This window comes from Maniola hyperantus, chromosome 23 (genome assembly GCF_902806685.2).
Source record: "Maniola hyperantus chromosome 23, iAphHyp1.2, whole genome shotgun sequence".
Taxonomy (NCBI): Eukaryota; Metazoa; Arthropoda; class Insecta; order Lepidoptera; family Nymphalidae; genus Maniola; species Maniola hyperantus.
Window position 1 is genome coordinate 4,964,781 of NC_048558.1, and position 15,607 is coordinate 4,980,387.

The 15,607-nt window shown below is 46.5% G+C and overlaps 1 protein-coding gene across 4 annotated transcripts in view; it reads left to right on the forward strand.

Annotated features, from left to right (window-relative positions):
- The window catches only part of LOC117993104 (ankyrin-3-like), a 183,123-nt gene that overhangs the window by 150,261 nt on the left and 17,255 nt on the right, over nt 1–15,607 (forward strand). For all 4 annotated transcript variants that reach the window (XM_069506426.1, XM_069506425.1, XM_069506427.1 and 1 more), the window contains exons 21-32: nt 444–551; nt 1,207–1,336; nt 2,267–2,455; nt 3,514–3,717; nt 9,653–9,807; nt 10,278–10,340; nt 10,940–11,066; nt 12,083–12,211; nt 12,556–12,648; nt 13,410–13,527; nt 14,152–14,258; nt 15,066–15,138. In XM_069506426.1, coding sequence (XP_069362527.1) covers nt 444–551; nt 1,207–1,336; nt 2,267–2,455; nt 3,514–3,717; nt 9,653–9,807; nt 10,278–10,340; nt 10,940–11,066; nt 12,083–12,211; nt 12,556–12,648; nt 13,410–13,527; nt 14,152–14,258; nt 15,066–15,138 — 1,496 coding nt within the window. The remainder of the gene's footprint in view (nt 1–443; nt 552–1,206; nt 1,337–2,266; nt 2,456–3,513; nt 3,718–9,652; nt 9,808–10,277; nt 10,341–10,939; nt 11,067–12,082; nt 12,212–12,555; nt 12,649–13,409; nt 13,528–14,151; nt 14,259–15,065; nt 15,139–15,607) is intronic.

The following is a 15,607-nucleotide window of genomic DNA, read 5'->3' on the forward strand; positions in this document are numbered from 1 at the left end:
ATTTTACAAGCTTTTGTGTGTTTGTTTATTTTTGGCCGATGATATAATGTTTTTTGTTAGTGAATTGGGTACTGAATCAGACTAGACAATGCAAATTATATCGAACACATGTGTCTGTCGTCCTCGTCGGCTTTGCCAAGATTACTCTTAAAAAAAGTTAAAAAAACTCTTTGTGCTAGTTCTAATAGCAAGCGACTCAACTCCAAGTTCTAGTTCTAAGCAAATCATTCCCAAGCGTTCTTATCATTTAAATAATCCTTTACATTGTAATAGGATTTTTCAATAAGTTTACGTTGTATGAAAACTTTGATCTTGTTGAGAAACATCTTCAATATATCTTCTGGAAGCTCATTATAAAAACGTATATTAGTATAATTAAATGATTAACTTTATCGTGTGTGCGGATAAAATAATGAGTAGAATCCACTTTGTGTTGTCAACAGAGCGGCCACACGAAGAGCCCCCGTGGCGGCGCCTCCCCCGCTTATGGAAGGCGAAGCCCTGGCATCAAGACTGCTGGAATTGCAACCACAGGGAGCCAAATTTTTAGGGTAAATATAACTTAATTTCAATCACAAATCTTTGTGTCGTTCAATTTTGTAGAAAGTAGATTTTGTGACAAATGTTTAACTTCAACCATCCCACTTAAACGAACCTTGTATAGGTATGCTGTAGCCACAAGCAACCACGATCGTGCTGATTGACAGAATTTGTGATATTCTTGCTGCAACTGAGCATTTCAGTGAATACGAAACACTGAGCTAATCAAAGGTGATTGCTATTGTCGCACGGTATTTGTTCTGTACAAATACCGTGCGACAATAGCAGACAACATTGTAAGAGCTATCACGCACTCATCCGACTCGAATCCGTGAATATACGGATATAAAAAATATCTACGTCAAATGTTGTAAGCTACGATACAAATAGTTCAATGACAACTTCGGAACATAATTTCACGGACTCAGATCGGATGAGTGCGTAATTGCCGTAGGAGCGATCACGCACTCATCCGATCCGAGTTCGTGAAAATACGTTCCTTTTTGTTTTACGAACTATTCGTATGTTAGCTTATGACATAATAATATATCGTAGATATTTTTTATATCCGTATTTTCGATAATTCTAAAACAAAATGTCGCTGATTTGACTTGTATTCATCATCCCTATTGCAAATGCTAAAGATATTTGGTAATGTTTCTCCAGGCCCGTAATCATCGAGGTGCCAATCTTCACAGCGTCGTGCCCCGAGCGAGAGATCGTCATACTGCGCTCCGACACGGGCGAGACCTGGCAGGACCACTACCTGCACAACAATGACAACCCCATGATACAAGTAAATTCCTCCGTCTATTGCTTCTCTCTTAATTTCCTTTCCGGTATCAGTTTCCCACTCCACTTTTAATATGTCCTTTAAGTCGAATGAATAGGCATCTTTTAGGCTAGCTTGCTTTATCTTAGGCTGCATCATCACTTGCCAGCAGGTTTGATGTTTTTTTTTATGAACTAGCGCTTGGCTGCAATCAGACCTGGTGGTAAGTGATGATGCAGCCTAAGATGGAGCGCGCTTGCCTAGAAGATGCTTATTCACTCTTGATTGAAGTTCTAGTCAATAAATTAAAATAAAATGTTCTTTCACCCTAGCATGTTCTCGGCATTTCAATTATGGTCTAAGTTTTCATCATCATCATCATGATCAACCCATCGCCGGCTCATTACAGAGCACGGGTCTCCTCTCAGAGTTTTGGCCATAGTCTACCACGCTGGCCAAGTGCGGATTGGCAGACTTCACACACTTCACGATGTTTTCCTTCACCGTTAAAGCAAGTGATATTTTAATTACTTAAAAACGCACATAACTCCGACAAGTTAGAGGTGCGTGCCCGGGATCGAACCCCCGACCTCCGATTGGAAGGCGGACGTCCTAACCACTAAGCTACCACAGCTTCTCCTAAGCTTTAAGTATTATTCTAAACCAAATTGACAGGCTACAAGTTTTTCACGGAGCTACTGCCGTCCGATTAGTCGACGACGTAAGCCCGATTAGTTTTAAGCCCTTTACCATTTTTTTAAAAGAATGTTAGCCATGTTAAATGACTAATATTCCCCTTTCCTCTCCAACTAAGCGTCAAGCTTGTGCTAGGAGTAGGTACGACAATAGTGCAACGAGCGGGGTTTGAACTGTCGACCTTCCGGTTTTCAGTCCACTCCTTTACCCGTTGAGCTATTGAGGCTCTGATTCAATTTCAATTGTCTTTATTTCCAGGAAGCGTTAACCCGCGAAAGACAAGACCACGGAAACAGCGGCGAAAGCCTGGGCGAGGCTGGAGAGCGAGTCACACGTATCATCACTTGCGACTTCCCACACTACTTGGCTGTGGTGTCGCGAGTACGACAAGAAGTGCACATTATCGGCCCTGAGGGAGGTACTATCTCTTCAGCTCACATACCACAAGTAAGTCACGTGTCCTAATTAACCTATATTATTATGTCTTCTCATCGTCAATTCCTCAGTGCCTGAAGACGAAAGTCAGTTTAACGTCAGTGTCAGAAAGTCAGTGTTCTTCCCGTCCTCACCTATGGTGCTGAAACGTGGACACTGACAAACGGCCTTGTTCACAAATTCAAAGTCGCTCCGCGAGCTGTTAGGAGTTTCCCTGAGGGATAAGATCCAAAATGAGTAGATCCGCAGGAGAACCAAGGTCACTGACATAGCCCATAATATTAGCAAGCTGAAGTGGCAGTGGGCAGGTCATGCCTGTCGTAGAGGCGATGGCTGTTGGAGCCGGAAAGTCCTTGAGTGGAGACCGCCTTTAAGCAAGCGTAGTGTGCGACGCCCTCCAGCACGATGGACCGACGATATAAAGAGGCTGGCGGGAAGTGGCTGGATGAGGAAGGCTGAGGACCGGGTGTGGTGGCGCTCTTTAGGGAAGGCCTATGTCCAACAGTGGACGTCCACAGGCTGATGATGATGATGATGAATACAGCTAACCACTATACTCTATTCATGGAAAGAAGTTAGTATATCGTTCTCTCTGTTACGTTTTCTAATACAAATGACGAAGACAATAATTTCAAACCATTTTGAGTAACCAATCAAAGTAGTTATTCATACATTCCCTTGTCGTTAAAAAGGTATTCTAACCGTCGCCCGCTCGTTGCGCTGTTCTCTCACGTTCTCTTTCGCCCGAAATCTAAATATATAAAAGGAAAGGGTGACTGACTGACTGACTGATCTATCAACGCACAGCTCAAACTACTGGACGGTTCAGGCTGAAATTTGGCATGCAGATAGCTATTATGATGTAGGCATCCGCTAAGAAAGGATTTTTGAAAATTCAACCCTAAGGTGGTGAAATAGGGATTTGAAATTTATGTACCTAATCCACGCGGACGAAGTCGCGAGCATAAGCTAGTATGAAATAAAACAGCGTAAAACTCTGAAATACCTGGTGTCAATTCTATAGTCCAAAATTTTAAATACTTTGTTGAAATTGGGTGTATTTTTACCAGGTCCAAGCCTTATTCCCGCCGCAAGCGCTCACGAAACGCATCCGCGTTGGTCTACAAGCGCACGGAGCCAACAGCACCCTCTGTAAGCGAGTTCTGCCTCGACACGCGGCAGTGTCCCCCGTGCTGACCGTGGAGCCGCGGCGAAGAAAGTTCCATCGCAGCATCACTCTCACTGCACCTCTACCGCATCCCGCCGATCAGAAGGTAGGAAAAGCAAGTAATACATACCACCCGCACACAACACCGCACACATCGCATCATCGCATCGCAGCATCACTCTCACTGCACCTCTACCGCATCCCGCCGATCAGAAGGTAGGAAAAGCAAGTAATACATACCACCCGCACACAACACCGCACACATCGCATCATCGCATCGCAGCATCACTCTCACTGCACCTCTACCGCATCCCGCCGATCAGAAGGTAGGAAAAGCAAGTAATACATACCACCCGCACACAACACCGCACACATCGCATCATCGCATCGCAGCATCACTCTCACTGCACCTCTACCGCATCCCGCCGATCAGAAGGTAGGAAAAGCAAGTAATACATACCACCCGCACACAACACCGCACACATCGCATCATCGCATCGCAGCATCACTCTCACTGCACCTCTACCGCATCCCGCCGATCAGAAGGTAGGAAAAGCAAGTAATACATACCACCCGCACACAACACCGCACACATCGCATCATCGCATCGCAGCATCACTCTCACTGCACCTCTACCGCATCCCGCCGATCAGAAGGTAGGAAAAGCAAGTAATACATACCACCCGCACACAACACCGCACACATCGCATCATCGCATCGCAGCATCACTCTCACTGCACCTCTACCGCATCCCGCCGATCAGAAGGTAGGAAAAGCAAGTAATACATACCACCCGCACACAACACCGCACACATCGCATCATCGCATCGCAGCATCACTCTCACTGCACCTCTACCGCATCCCGCCGATCAGAAGGTAGGAAAAGCAAGTAATACATACCACCCGCACACAACACCGCACACATCGCATCATCGCATCGCAGCATCACTCTCACTGCACCTCTACCGCATCCCGCCGATCAGAAGGTAGGAAAAGCAAGTAATACATACCACCCGCACACAACACCGCACACATCGCATCATCGCATCGCAGCATCACTCTCACTGCACCTCTACCGCATCCCGCCGATCAGAAGGTAGGAAAAGCAAGTAATACATACCACCCGCACACAACACCGCACACATCGCATCATCGCATCGCAGCATCACTCTCACTGCACCTCTACCGCATCCCGCCGATCAGAAGGTAGGAAAAGCAAGTAATACATACCACCCGCACACAACACCGCACACATCGCATCATCGCATCGCAGCATCACTCTCACTGCACCTCTACCGCATCCCGCCGATCAGAAGGTAGGAAAAGCAAGTAATACATACCACCCGCACACAACACCGCACACATCGCATCATCGCATCGCAGCATCACTCTCACTGCACCTCTACCGCATCCCGCCGATCAGAAGGTAGGAAAAGCAAGTAATACATACCACCCGCACACAACACCGCACACATCGCATCATCGCATCGCAGCATCACTCTCACTGCACCTCTACCGCATCCCGCCGATCAGAAGGTAGGAAAAGCAAGTAATACATACCACCCGCACACAACACCGCACACATCGCATCATCGCATCGCAGCATCACTCTCACTGCACCTCTACCGCATCCCGCCGATCAGAAGGTAGGAAAAGCAAGTAATACATACCACCCGCACACAACACCGCACACATCGCATCATCGCATCGCAGCATCACTCTCACTGCACCTCTACCGCATCCCGCCGATCAGAAGGTAGGAAAAGCAAGTAATACATACCACCCGCACACAACACCGCACACATCGCATCATCGCATCGCAGCATCACTCTCACTGCACCTCTACCGCATCCCGCCGATCAGAAGGTAGGAAAAGCAAGTAATACATACCACCCGCACACAACACCGCACACATCGCATCATCGCATCGCAGCATCACTCTCACTGCACCTCTACCGCATCCCGCCGATCAGAAGGTAGGAAAAGCAAGTAATACATACCACCCGCACACAACACCGCACACATCGCATCATCGCATCGCAGCATCACTCTCACTGCACCTCTACCGCATCCCGCCGATCAGAAGGTAGGAAAAGCAAGTAATACATACCACCCGCACACAACACCGCACACATCGCATCATCGCATCGCAGCATCACTCTCACTGCACCTCTACCGCATCCCGCCGATCAGAAGGTAGGAAAAGCAAGTAATACATACCACCCGCACACAACACCGCACACATCGCATCATCGCATCGCAGCATCACTCTCACTGCACCTCTACCGCATCCCGCCGATCAGAAGGTAGGAAAAGCAAGTAATACATACCACCCGCACACAACACCGCACACATCGCATCATCGCATCGCAGCATCACTCTCACTGCACCTCTACCGCATCCCGCCGATCAGAAGGTAGGAAAAGCAAGTATACATACCACCCGCACACAACACCGCACACAATCGCATCATCGCATCGCAGCATCACTCTCACTGCACCTCTACCGCATCCCGCCGATCAGATGTAGGAAAAGCAAGTAATACATAACACCCGCACACAACACCGCACACATCGCATCATCGCATCGCAGCATCACTCTCACTTCTACCTCTAACCGCATCCCGCCGATCAGAAGGTAGGAAAAAGCAAGTAATCATACACCCGCACACAACACCGCACACATCGCATCATCGGCATCGCAGCATCACTCTCACTGCACCTCTACCGCATCCCGCCGATCAGAAGGGTAGGAAACAGCAAAGTAATACATAACACCCGCACACAACACGCACACATCGCATCATCGCATCGCAGCATCACTCTCACTGCACCTCTACCGCATCCCGCCGATCAGAAGGTAGGAAAAGCAAGTAATACATACCACCCGCACACAACACCGCACACATCGCATCATCGCATCGCAGCATCACTCTCACTGCACCTCTACCGCATCCCGCCGATCAGAAGGTAGGAAAAGCAAGTAATACATACCACCCGCACACAACACCGCACACATCGCATCATCGCATCGCAGCATCACTCTCACTGCACCTCTACCGCATCCCGCCGATCAGAAGGTAGGAAAAGCAAGTAATACATACCACCCGCACACAACACCGCACACATCGCATCATCGCATCGCAGCATCACTCTCACTGCACCTCTACCGCATCCCGCCGATCAGAAGGTAGGAAAAGCAAGTAATACATACCACCCGCACACAACACCGCACACATCGCATCATCGCATCGCAGCATCACTCTCACTGCACCTCTACCGCATCCCGCCGATCAGAAGGTAGGAAAAGCAAGTAATACATACCACCCGCACACAACACCGCACACATCGCATCATCGCATCGCAGCATCACTCTCACTGCACCTCTACCGCATCCCGCCGATCAGAAGGTAGGAAAAGCAAGTAATACATACCACCCGCACACAACACCGCACACATCGCATCATCGCATCGCAGCATCACTCTCACTGCACCTCTACCGCATCCCGCCGATCAGAAGGTAGGAAAAGCAAGTAATACATACCACCCGCACACAACACCGCACACATCGCATCATCGCATCGCAGCATCACTCTCACTGCACCTCTACCGCATCCCGCCGATCAGAAGGTAGGAAAAGCAAGTAATACATACCACCCGCACACAACACCGCACACATCGCATCATCGCATCGCAGCATCACTCTCACTGCACCTCTACCGCATCCCGCCGATCAGAAGGTAGGAAAAGCAAGTAATACATACCACCCGCACACAACACCGCACACATCGCATCATCGCATCGCAGCATCACTCTCACTGCACCTCTACCGCATCCCGCCGATCAGAAGGTAGGAAAAGCAAGTAATACATACCACCCGCACACAACACCCGCACACATCGCATCATCGCATCGCAGCATCACTCTCACTGCACCTCTACCGCATCCCGCCGATCAGAAGGTAGGAAAAGCAAGTAATACATACACCCGCACACAACACCGCACACATCGCATCATCGCATCGCAGCATCACCTCTCACTGCACCTCTACCGCATCCCCGCCGATCAGAAGGTAGGAAAAGCAAGTAATACATACCACCCGCACACAACACCGCACACATCGCATCATCGCATCGCAGCATCACTCTCACTGCACCTCTACGCATCCCGCCGATCAGAAGGTAGGAAAAGCAAGTAATACATACCACCCGCACACAACACCGCACACATCGCATCATCGCATCGCAGCATCACTCTCACTGCACCTCTACCGCATCCCGCCGATCAGAAGGTAGGAAAAGCAAGTAATACATACCACCCGCACACAACACCGCACACATCGCATCATCGCATCGCAGCATCACTCTCACTGCACCTCTACCGCATCCCGCGATCAGAAGGTAGGAAAAGCAAGTAATACATACCACCCGCACACAACACCGCACACATCGCATCATCGCATCGCAGCATCACTCTCACTGCACCTCTACCGCATCCCGCCGATCAGAAGGTAGGAAAAGCAAGTAATACATACCACCCGCACACAACACCGCACACATCGCATCATCGCATCGCAGCATCACTCTCACTGCACCTCTACCGCATCCGCCGATCAGAAGGTAGGAAAAGCAAGTAATACATACCACCCGCACACAACACCGCCCGCACCCGTACTACATAAACACCACCCCACACCGCACACATCGCATCATCGCATCGCAGCATCACTCTCACTGCACCTCTACCGCATCCCGCCGATCAGAAGGTAGGAAAAGCAAGTAATACATACCACCCGCACACAACACCGCACACATCGCATCATCGCATCGCAGCATCACTCTCACTGCACCTCTACCGCATCCCGCCGATCAGAAGGTAGGAAAAGCAAGTAATACATACCACCCGCACACAACACCGCACACATCGCATCATCGCATCGCAGCATCACTCTCACTGCACCTCTACCGCATCCCGCCGATCAGAAGGTAGGAAAAGCAAGTAATACATACCACCCGCACACAACACCGCACACATCGCATCATCGCATCGCAGCATCACTCTCACTGCACCTCTACCGCATCCCGCCGATCAGAAGGTAGGAAAAGCAAGTAATACATACCACCCGCACACAACACCGCACACATCGCATCATCGCATCGCAGCATCACTCTCACTGCACCTCTACCGCATCCCGCCGATCAGAAGGTAGGAAAAGCAAGTAATACATACCACCCGCACACAACACCGCACACATCGCATCATCGCATCGCAGCATCACTCTCACTGCACCTCTACCGCATCCCGCCGATCAGAAGGTAGGAAAAGCAAGTAATACATACCACCCGCACACAACACCGCACACATCGCATCATCGCATCGCAGCATCACTCTCACTGTACCTCTACCGCATCCCGCCGATCAGAAGGTAGGAAAAGCAAGTAATACATACCACCCGCACACAACACCGCACAAATCGCATCATCGCATCGCAGCATCACTCTCACTGCACCTCTACCGCATCCCGCCGATCAGAAGGTAGGAAAAGCAAGTAATACATACCACCCGCACACAACACCGCACAAATCGCATCATCGCATCGCAGCATCACTCTCACTGCATCTCTACTGTAACGAATAATGGCTTCAATACCAAGGAACTACAAGCTTAATTTGCAATAGAAGCAAGCAAAACACTACCAGATCGTTGGAAGATTTGTGTGTATTGCTTGCTTCTCCCGCATCTTTAGTAGTGGGAGAGTAGGCGGTGCATATCGCAAGATTCACGTTGTACCATACAGATTTGTCTGTCTTAGCGGATTATAGCAAATTAAGAGCAAGCAATACACACCACCAGTACTCTGGAAGATTTGTGTATTGCTTGCTTCTCCCGCTTCTTTAGTAGTGGGAGAGTGGGCGGTGCATATCGCAAGCTTCAGGTTGTACCATACAGATTTTTTCTGTCTTAGCGGATTATAGCAAAATAAGTTTGTTCTTATTTGTATCTTCGTCATCAGTATATCTGTTACAGTATTTTTTCTTTTAGATCAACAGCCACGACAAGCAATCCACCGCAAACCTGCGACTACTATGTTCCATAATGGGCGGGCAAGCACGTGCGGTGTGGGAAGACGTCACGGGATCCACGCCTCTCACCATCACGGACGACTGTGCCTCCTTCACCACCACCGTTTCAGCCAGGTATGTACTATTTAAGCTTCTTCCTTCATTTTTGACAAATTGGTAGTGATTTTGGAGTACACCGTGTGGCACACAACTTGAGCAAAAAACATTGTGAGGAAAAAGTTGGCGCGTTACGGAAAACAAGGGGCTCAATTGCGTGCACTTGCGCGGTAGAAATCCACTCGCACCCTTTCGGCCCTTGAAGAAGAAGAGACTGAAAAATCGGGGCATTTGCTCAAATTGTTTTTTATCATTGTACCCTACTTTACCTTTCTTCCAGAGCTTTCTATTAAAACTTTGAGAAAATGCTCGGTTACAAATGAATAAAATAATATCTGATCGGATAAAATAATATCTCGTTAGGTGCTGTTAGCACTACTATGAATTACTGCTAACTGTTAGTCTCGTTTGTTCCCTAGTTTGGATTCGTGTACCTAAGCGTTTTAAACTTATAATGATGCTTACAAAGCATTTTTTTATGTTTTCAGATTCTGGCTGATGAATTGTCAAAATGTAAGCGACGCAACGAAACTAGCAACAGAATTATACAGGTAAAAACCCCTACATTTGAACTGATTAATGTTTCCATTGTTTTAAATGTTTTCAATAAAAAATATTTTTCTAGAGTACCTACCACCACTTTTATAAGTCGCATTTTTTTGTTATTAAAAGAATATTAGGCATGTTAAATGACTAATATTCCCCTTTTCCTAAGCGTTAAGCCTGTGCTAGGAGTAGGTACGACAATAGTGCAACGGGTGGGGTTTGAACCGTCGACCTTTCGGTTTTCAGTCCACTCCTTTATCTGTTGAGCTATTGAGGCTCTTAAAATTGGCATTGGCAAAATTGGTTGCGTAGAAAAGCGCAACCTAACGCCGAATGGCATTGGGCGTGGCGAATGGATATAAAAATCTAAAACCAACGTATGTACAGCAAGGAAAACACAATAAGACTCGTTGCTATCTCGCTCATAATTCACGCGCATGGGCAACAACCAATAGCGGACGGACGGACGCTGTGATTGGCTTAGATATTTTCGCGCCATTCTAAGATAAGATTTCTGCGCAGGTACATTCACAAAACTTATAAAAGTACTGGTACCTAACTTTGATTTCGTTTTCAGTAAAAAAACATATTGGTCTTTTCGCAGAGAGATGCTTCTGGTGCCATTTGAAGTACGCATCGTGGTACTGGGCAAACGTCTCGACGCTTTGGAAGGACGGTTGCTAGTACTGTATATCACCGATAGATACGCTTATGACACGCTACTGCATCAGGTACGTAACTCAGTTCTATTATCATATAGCATAATATATAGCTGTGATAGCTTAGTGGTTAGGACGTCCGCCTCTTAATCGGAGGTCGGGGGTTCGATCTCAAGCACGCATTGAAGTGAATTGAGAGAATATCACGGCGTTGCATTGCCGCAATACCGATTAGCCAACCAGAGTGATGCATTGGCTTGCTATAAATCGGCGCTAGGGGGCGCTCAAAAGTCAAGCTAATCAGAGTGATGCATTGGCTTGCTGTAATTCGGCGCTAGGGGGCGCTCGAAGATCGAACCAATCAGAGTGATGCATTGGCTTGCTTTGATTCGGCGCTAGGGGGCGCTCGAAGATCGAACCAATCAGAGTGATGCATTGGCTTGCTTTAAATCAGCGCTAGGGCGCTCTCGAAGATCGAACCAATCTGATTGATGCATTGGCTTGCTTTAAATCGGCGCTAGGGGGCGCTCGAAGATTGAACTAATCAAAGTTATGCATTGGCTTGCTTTAAATCGGCGCTAGGGGGCGTTCGAAGATCGAACCAATCTGATTGATGCATTGGCTTGCTTTAAATCGGCGCTAGGGGGCGCTCGAAGATCGAACCAATCAAAGTGATGCATTGGCTTGCTTTAAATCGGCGCTAGGGGGCGCTCGAAGATTGAACTAATCAAAGTTATGCATTGGCTTGCTTTAAATCGGCGCTAGGGGGCGTTCGAAGATCGAACCAATCTGATTGATGCATTGGCTTGCTTTAAATCGGCGCTAGGGGGCGCTCGAAGATCGAACCAATCAAAGTGATGCATTGGCTTGCTTTAAATCGGCGCTAGGGGGCGCTCGAAGATCAAACCAATCTGATTGATGCATTCACTTGCTTTAAATCGGCGCTAGGGGGCGCTCGAAGATCAAACCCATACGAACTAATATCAAAATAAATATTAGATAAATTACTTAAAAATCCTCCAAATTGTGTGAAATTTAAATATCCTGTTCCAGTACGGAACAATGTTTATCTTCATATTTATTTATAGGAGCACTACACCGAAGTGGCACACTCGACCTCGGTGCGGTTCCTGGACAGCAAACCTGTGTACCTGGAATTCTCTGGAAACCTCGTGCCCGTCACCAAGTCCGGCACGCAACCCACTTTCAGCTTCGAGGTACGTGACGTATAATTTACTGAAACATGGTTTCAAAGTAATAAATATTTTTTTTTGAAGAATATTAGCCATGTTAAATTATGACTAACTAGCTTATGCTCGCGACTTCGTTCGCGTGGACTACACAAATTTCAAACCCCTATTTCACCCCCTTAGGGGTTGAATTTTCAAAAATCCTTTCTTAGCGGATGCCTACGTCATAATAGCTATCTGCATGCAAAATTTCAGCCCGATCCGTCCAGTAGTTTGAGCTGTGCGTTGATAGATCAGTCAGTCAGTCAGTCACCTTTTCCTTTTATATATATAGATAATGGCCAACATTAATTTTTTGTTTTATTTATCAGGCTTTCAAGGACAACCGCGTGGAGTTCACCGTTCGCGTCAAACATCACGAGGAGACCCCGTCGGGCAGAATCTACTTCATGAACGAACCTAAGGTAACCAGCAATCTTGTGAACTACTGGCTTGTATGAGGCGGGGCGACGGCCCGCACACCCGCACGTCACCCGCGCTCGTCCGCACTGGGTTAGCGCGGGGGCTGTGCGGGACCTGTTGCGAACTATAGTTGTGGTGTAGAATCATTGGTATCAAACCCTTTGTGAAATGTCTAGAAGACCTCTTTTTATGTCAACACAGTGGCAACACGGAGTTCCATATTGTGTCAAAAAGATGCTACGAATCGGCATAAAAAATAATTTTCATTTTGTATGGCACAGTCGTCCAGCGTACTTGTATCGGACATGTATCTGTTTCAGTGATTTATAGGTATAAATGTCATTCATCATCATCATGATCAACCCATCACCGGCTCACTACAGAGCGCGGGTCTCCTCTCAGAGTGAGAAGGGTTTTGGCCATAGTCTACCTCGCAGGCCATGTGCGGATTGGTAGACTTCACACACCTTAGAGAACATTATGGAGAACTCTCAGGCATGCAGGTTTCCTTACGATGTTTTTCTTTACCGTTAAAGCAAGTGATATTTAATTAATTAAAACGCACATAACTCCGAAAAGTTAGAGGTGCGTGCCCGGGATCGAACCCCCGACCTCCGATTAGAAGGCGGACGTCCTAACCACTAGGCTATCACAGCTTCACGAGGCTATCACAGCTAAATGTCATTATTCTTCTAGAATAGCTGATTCAGTCATAGACTGAAATATGCACAATCATTTACTACAAGAAACTTGTATCACGTAGGTGGCGAAGGGCGAGCAGTCGCCGAATCCCGCGTGCGTGTTGGACGTGTCTCTGCCCGAGCGCATCGCGCCCAGGGCGGCCAAGAGCCATCTCGACTGTCTCAACTTGGACCAGTCTGGTATGTACCCGTATTACGTGTCTTTACTCCCTCTGGAGTTTCTCTACGTAATCAAATCAGAAATGAGAAGCTGCGTAATAGAACCAGAGTAACCGACATAGCTCAACGGGTTGAAGCTGAAGTGGCAATGAGCAGGGCACATAGTAGTCGATAACCCAATAGACGTTGTGGTAATGGTGCTAGAGTGGCGACCTTGCATCGAAAAGCACAGCGTTGGAAGACCCCACACTAGGTGGACAGACGACAACAAGCGAGTCGTAGGGAGCCATTGGATTCTGGCGGCGCGAATTCGTGGCATGCCAGCAGTAGCCGTCTATCGATTGATGATGTTGATGATGATGATTCCCCCTCTCTTTGCGATGTATACCATATTGCTGAGGGTCGTGATACCTTCCCATTAATCACATAAAGGTTTGTGATATTAATCCGATGGGCGTCCAGATCCTGCCGCATACTGTATAAATAAAAAATCTCTGAAAATGGACTTGCGCATTGGGTGATATATCGATATATTTTGCGGTACGAAGCGAGCTGCGACGGGAGGTAGTCTGTTTCACCACATAGTATTTTTTTTTAATTAGTTTTATAGAATACTTTTTCAAGTAAAGTGTGATGTATTTTCAGGATTCGACGCCCTCAAGGACGAGCTGAGCTTCCACTGGGGAGACCACAACCACAGCATCAACCCGCCAGCCATTCCCGAAGACGAGCCGCTGCAACTCAACGGACATGTTAGTCCTATACTCACTTTTCTAGCCCATTTTTCCTTATCTCGTAGAAAAAATAAACAAGCAGCTTCTGTATGAAATGCGTAAAGGCCGGGCCGCATTACAGCGTGTCTCTTCGCTTCAAAATATTCTCTACAGACCGTTCACTATAACGTTATGTTGGCACCATTGCAAATCACGCAATAATAAACTATAAGTCCTAAGGAATAAAGCAAACAAAGCAATGGTGCCAACTTGACGGCAGGTGACAAGTTATAGTGAACGGTCTGTATGCCGCGACGTCTAGGAATCTAGGGATTTTTAACTACTTAATTGATTGAACTTTGCTTTATAAAAATTTTGCACATAAAATATTTGCTTCTAGTTCTGTCACTTTATTGAAAAGTCGAAGTTATTTTGTAGAAATTTTATCCGTTCAAGCATACTTTCGCAGTTTTCTCGGTCTTCGCTAATCTTCCTATGAGTTTTTAATCTATAACACTGACATTTTACAACGTACTTTGACTTTTCTCAGACTTAAGACATTTAAAATGAGAAAAGGTACACTAAACTTAATTTTATATGGCACACCTCTTCCAGCGTACTCTAAGTCCATTTCAGGTCTCATATAATATCTCAGTAAACTCTGAGCAAAATCAAAGTCCGCTCTATACATCAGCCTGAGACTTAGTTAACATATAAATAGTAACTCAAGCTAAGTATATGTAATATGACATGGTGTGGTTTGTATATTTTGATAGGTCCCCTACTATCTATCCCTAAAGCGTAGTGCCCCATTCATGTAAGCTAAATACTCATTTCATTTGCCAGGATAAGACTATTGCTAACGGTGACGTGAAGTATCCCACCAAGGATACGCAGGAAAAGGACACGAAACCGCATGGTAAGACAACGAAATTTTACAAAAGACCTCATACATTACGAAATAAAAAGTAATTGTGAAATATTTTTATAATGTGGTACTATCTTTTAACTAAACTAATGTGACAGATCTAAATGTATTGCTATCCTTTTTATAATGCTCCTTGTGAAAAAAGGATAGCACTAGATTTAGGCCTTTTACTTTAGTTTAGAGTATTGCTAATTTTAATGTACACAGCAGAATCAGCCACAATGTCTTAATTTTATTGGAAACCTCTGACAATTAACAGGGTTTGTTAAAACACAACTAAAAGTTGCCTAGTCTAACTGTAGATTTCAGTGGACAGAACTGAACTATTGTTAATGTCATATTATATCCATATATTTCGCTCTTGTTATGCGTTTTGCTAAGAATTTTGCTCCTCAAACTTTTGCAGTAAGGCTGGATTCACTTTAAAGTTAACTTTGTCTTTAAGGTAAAGAATATAATA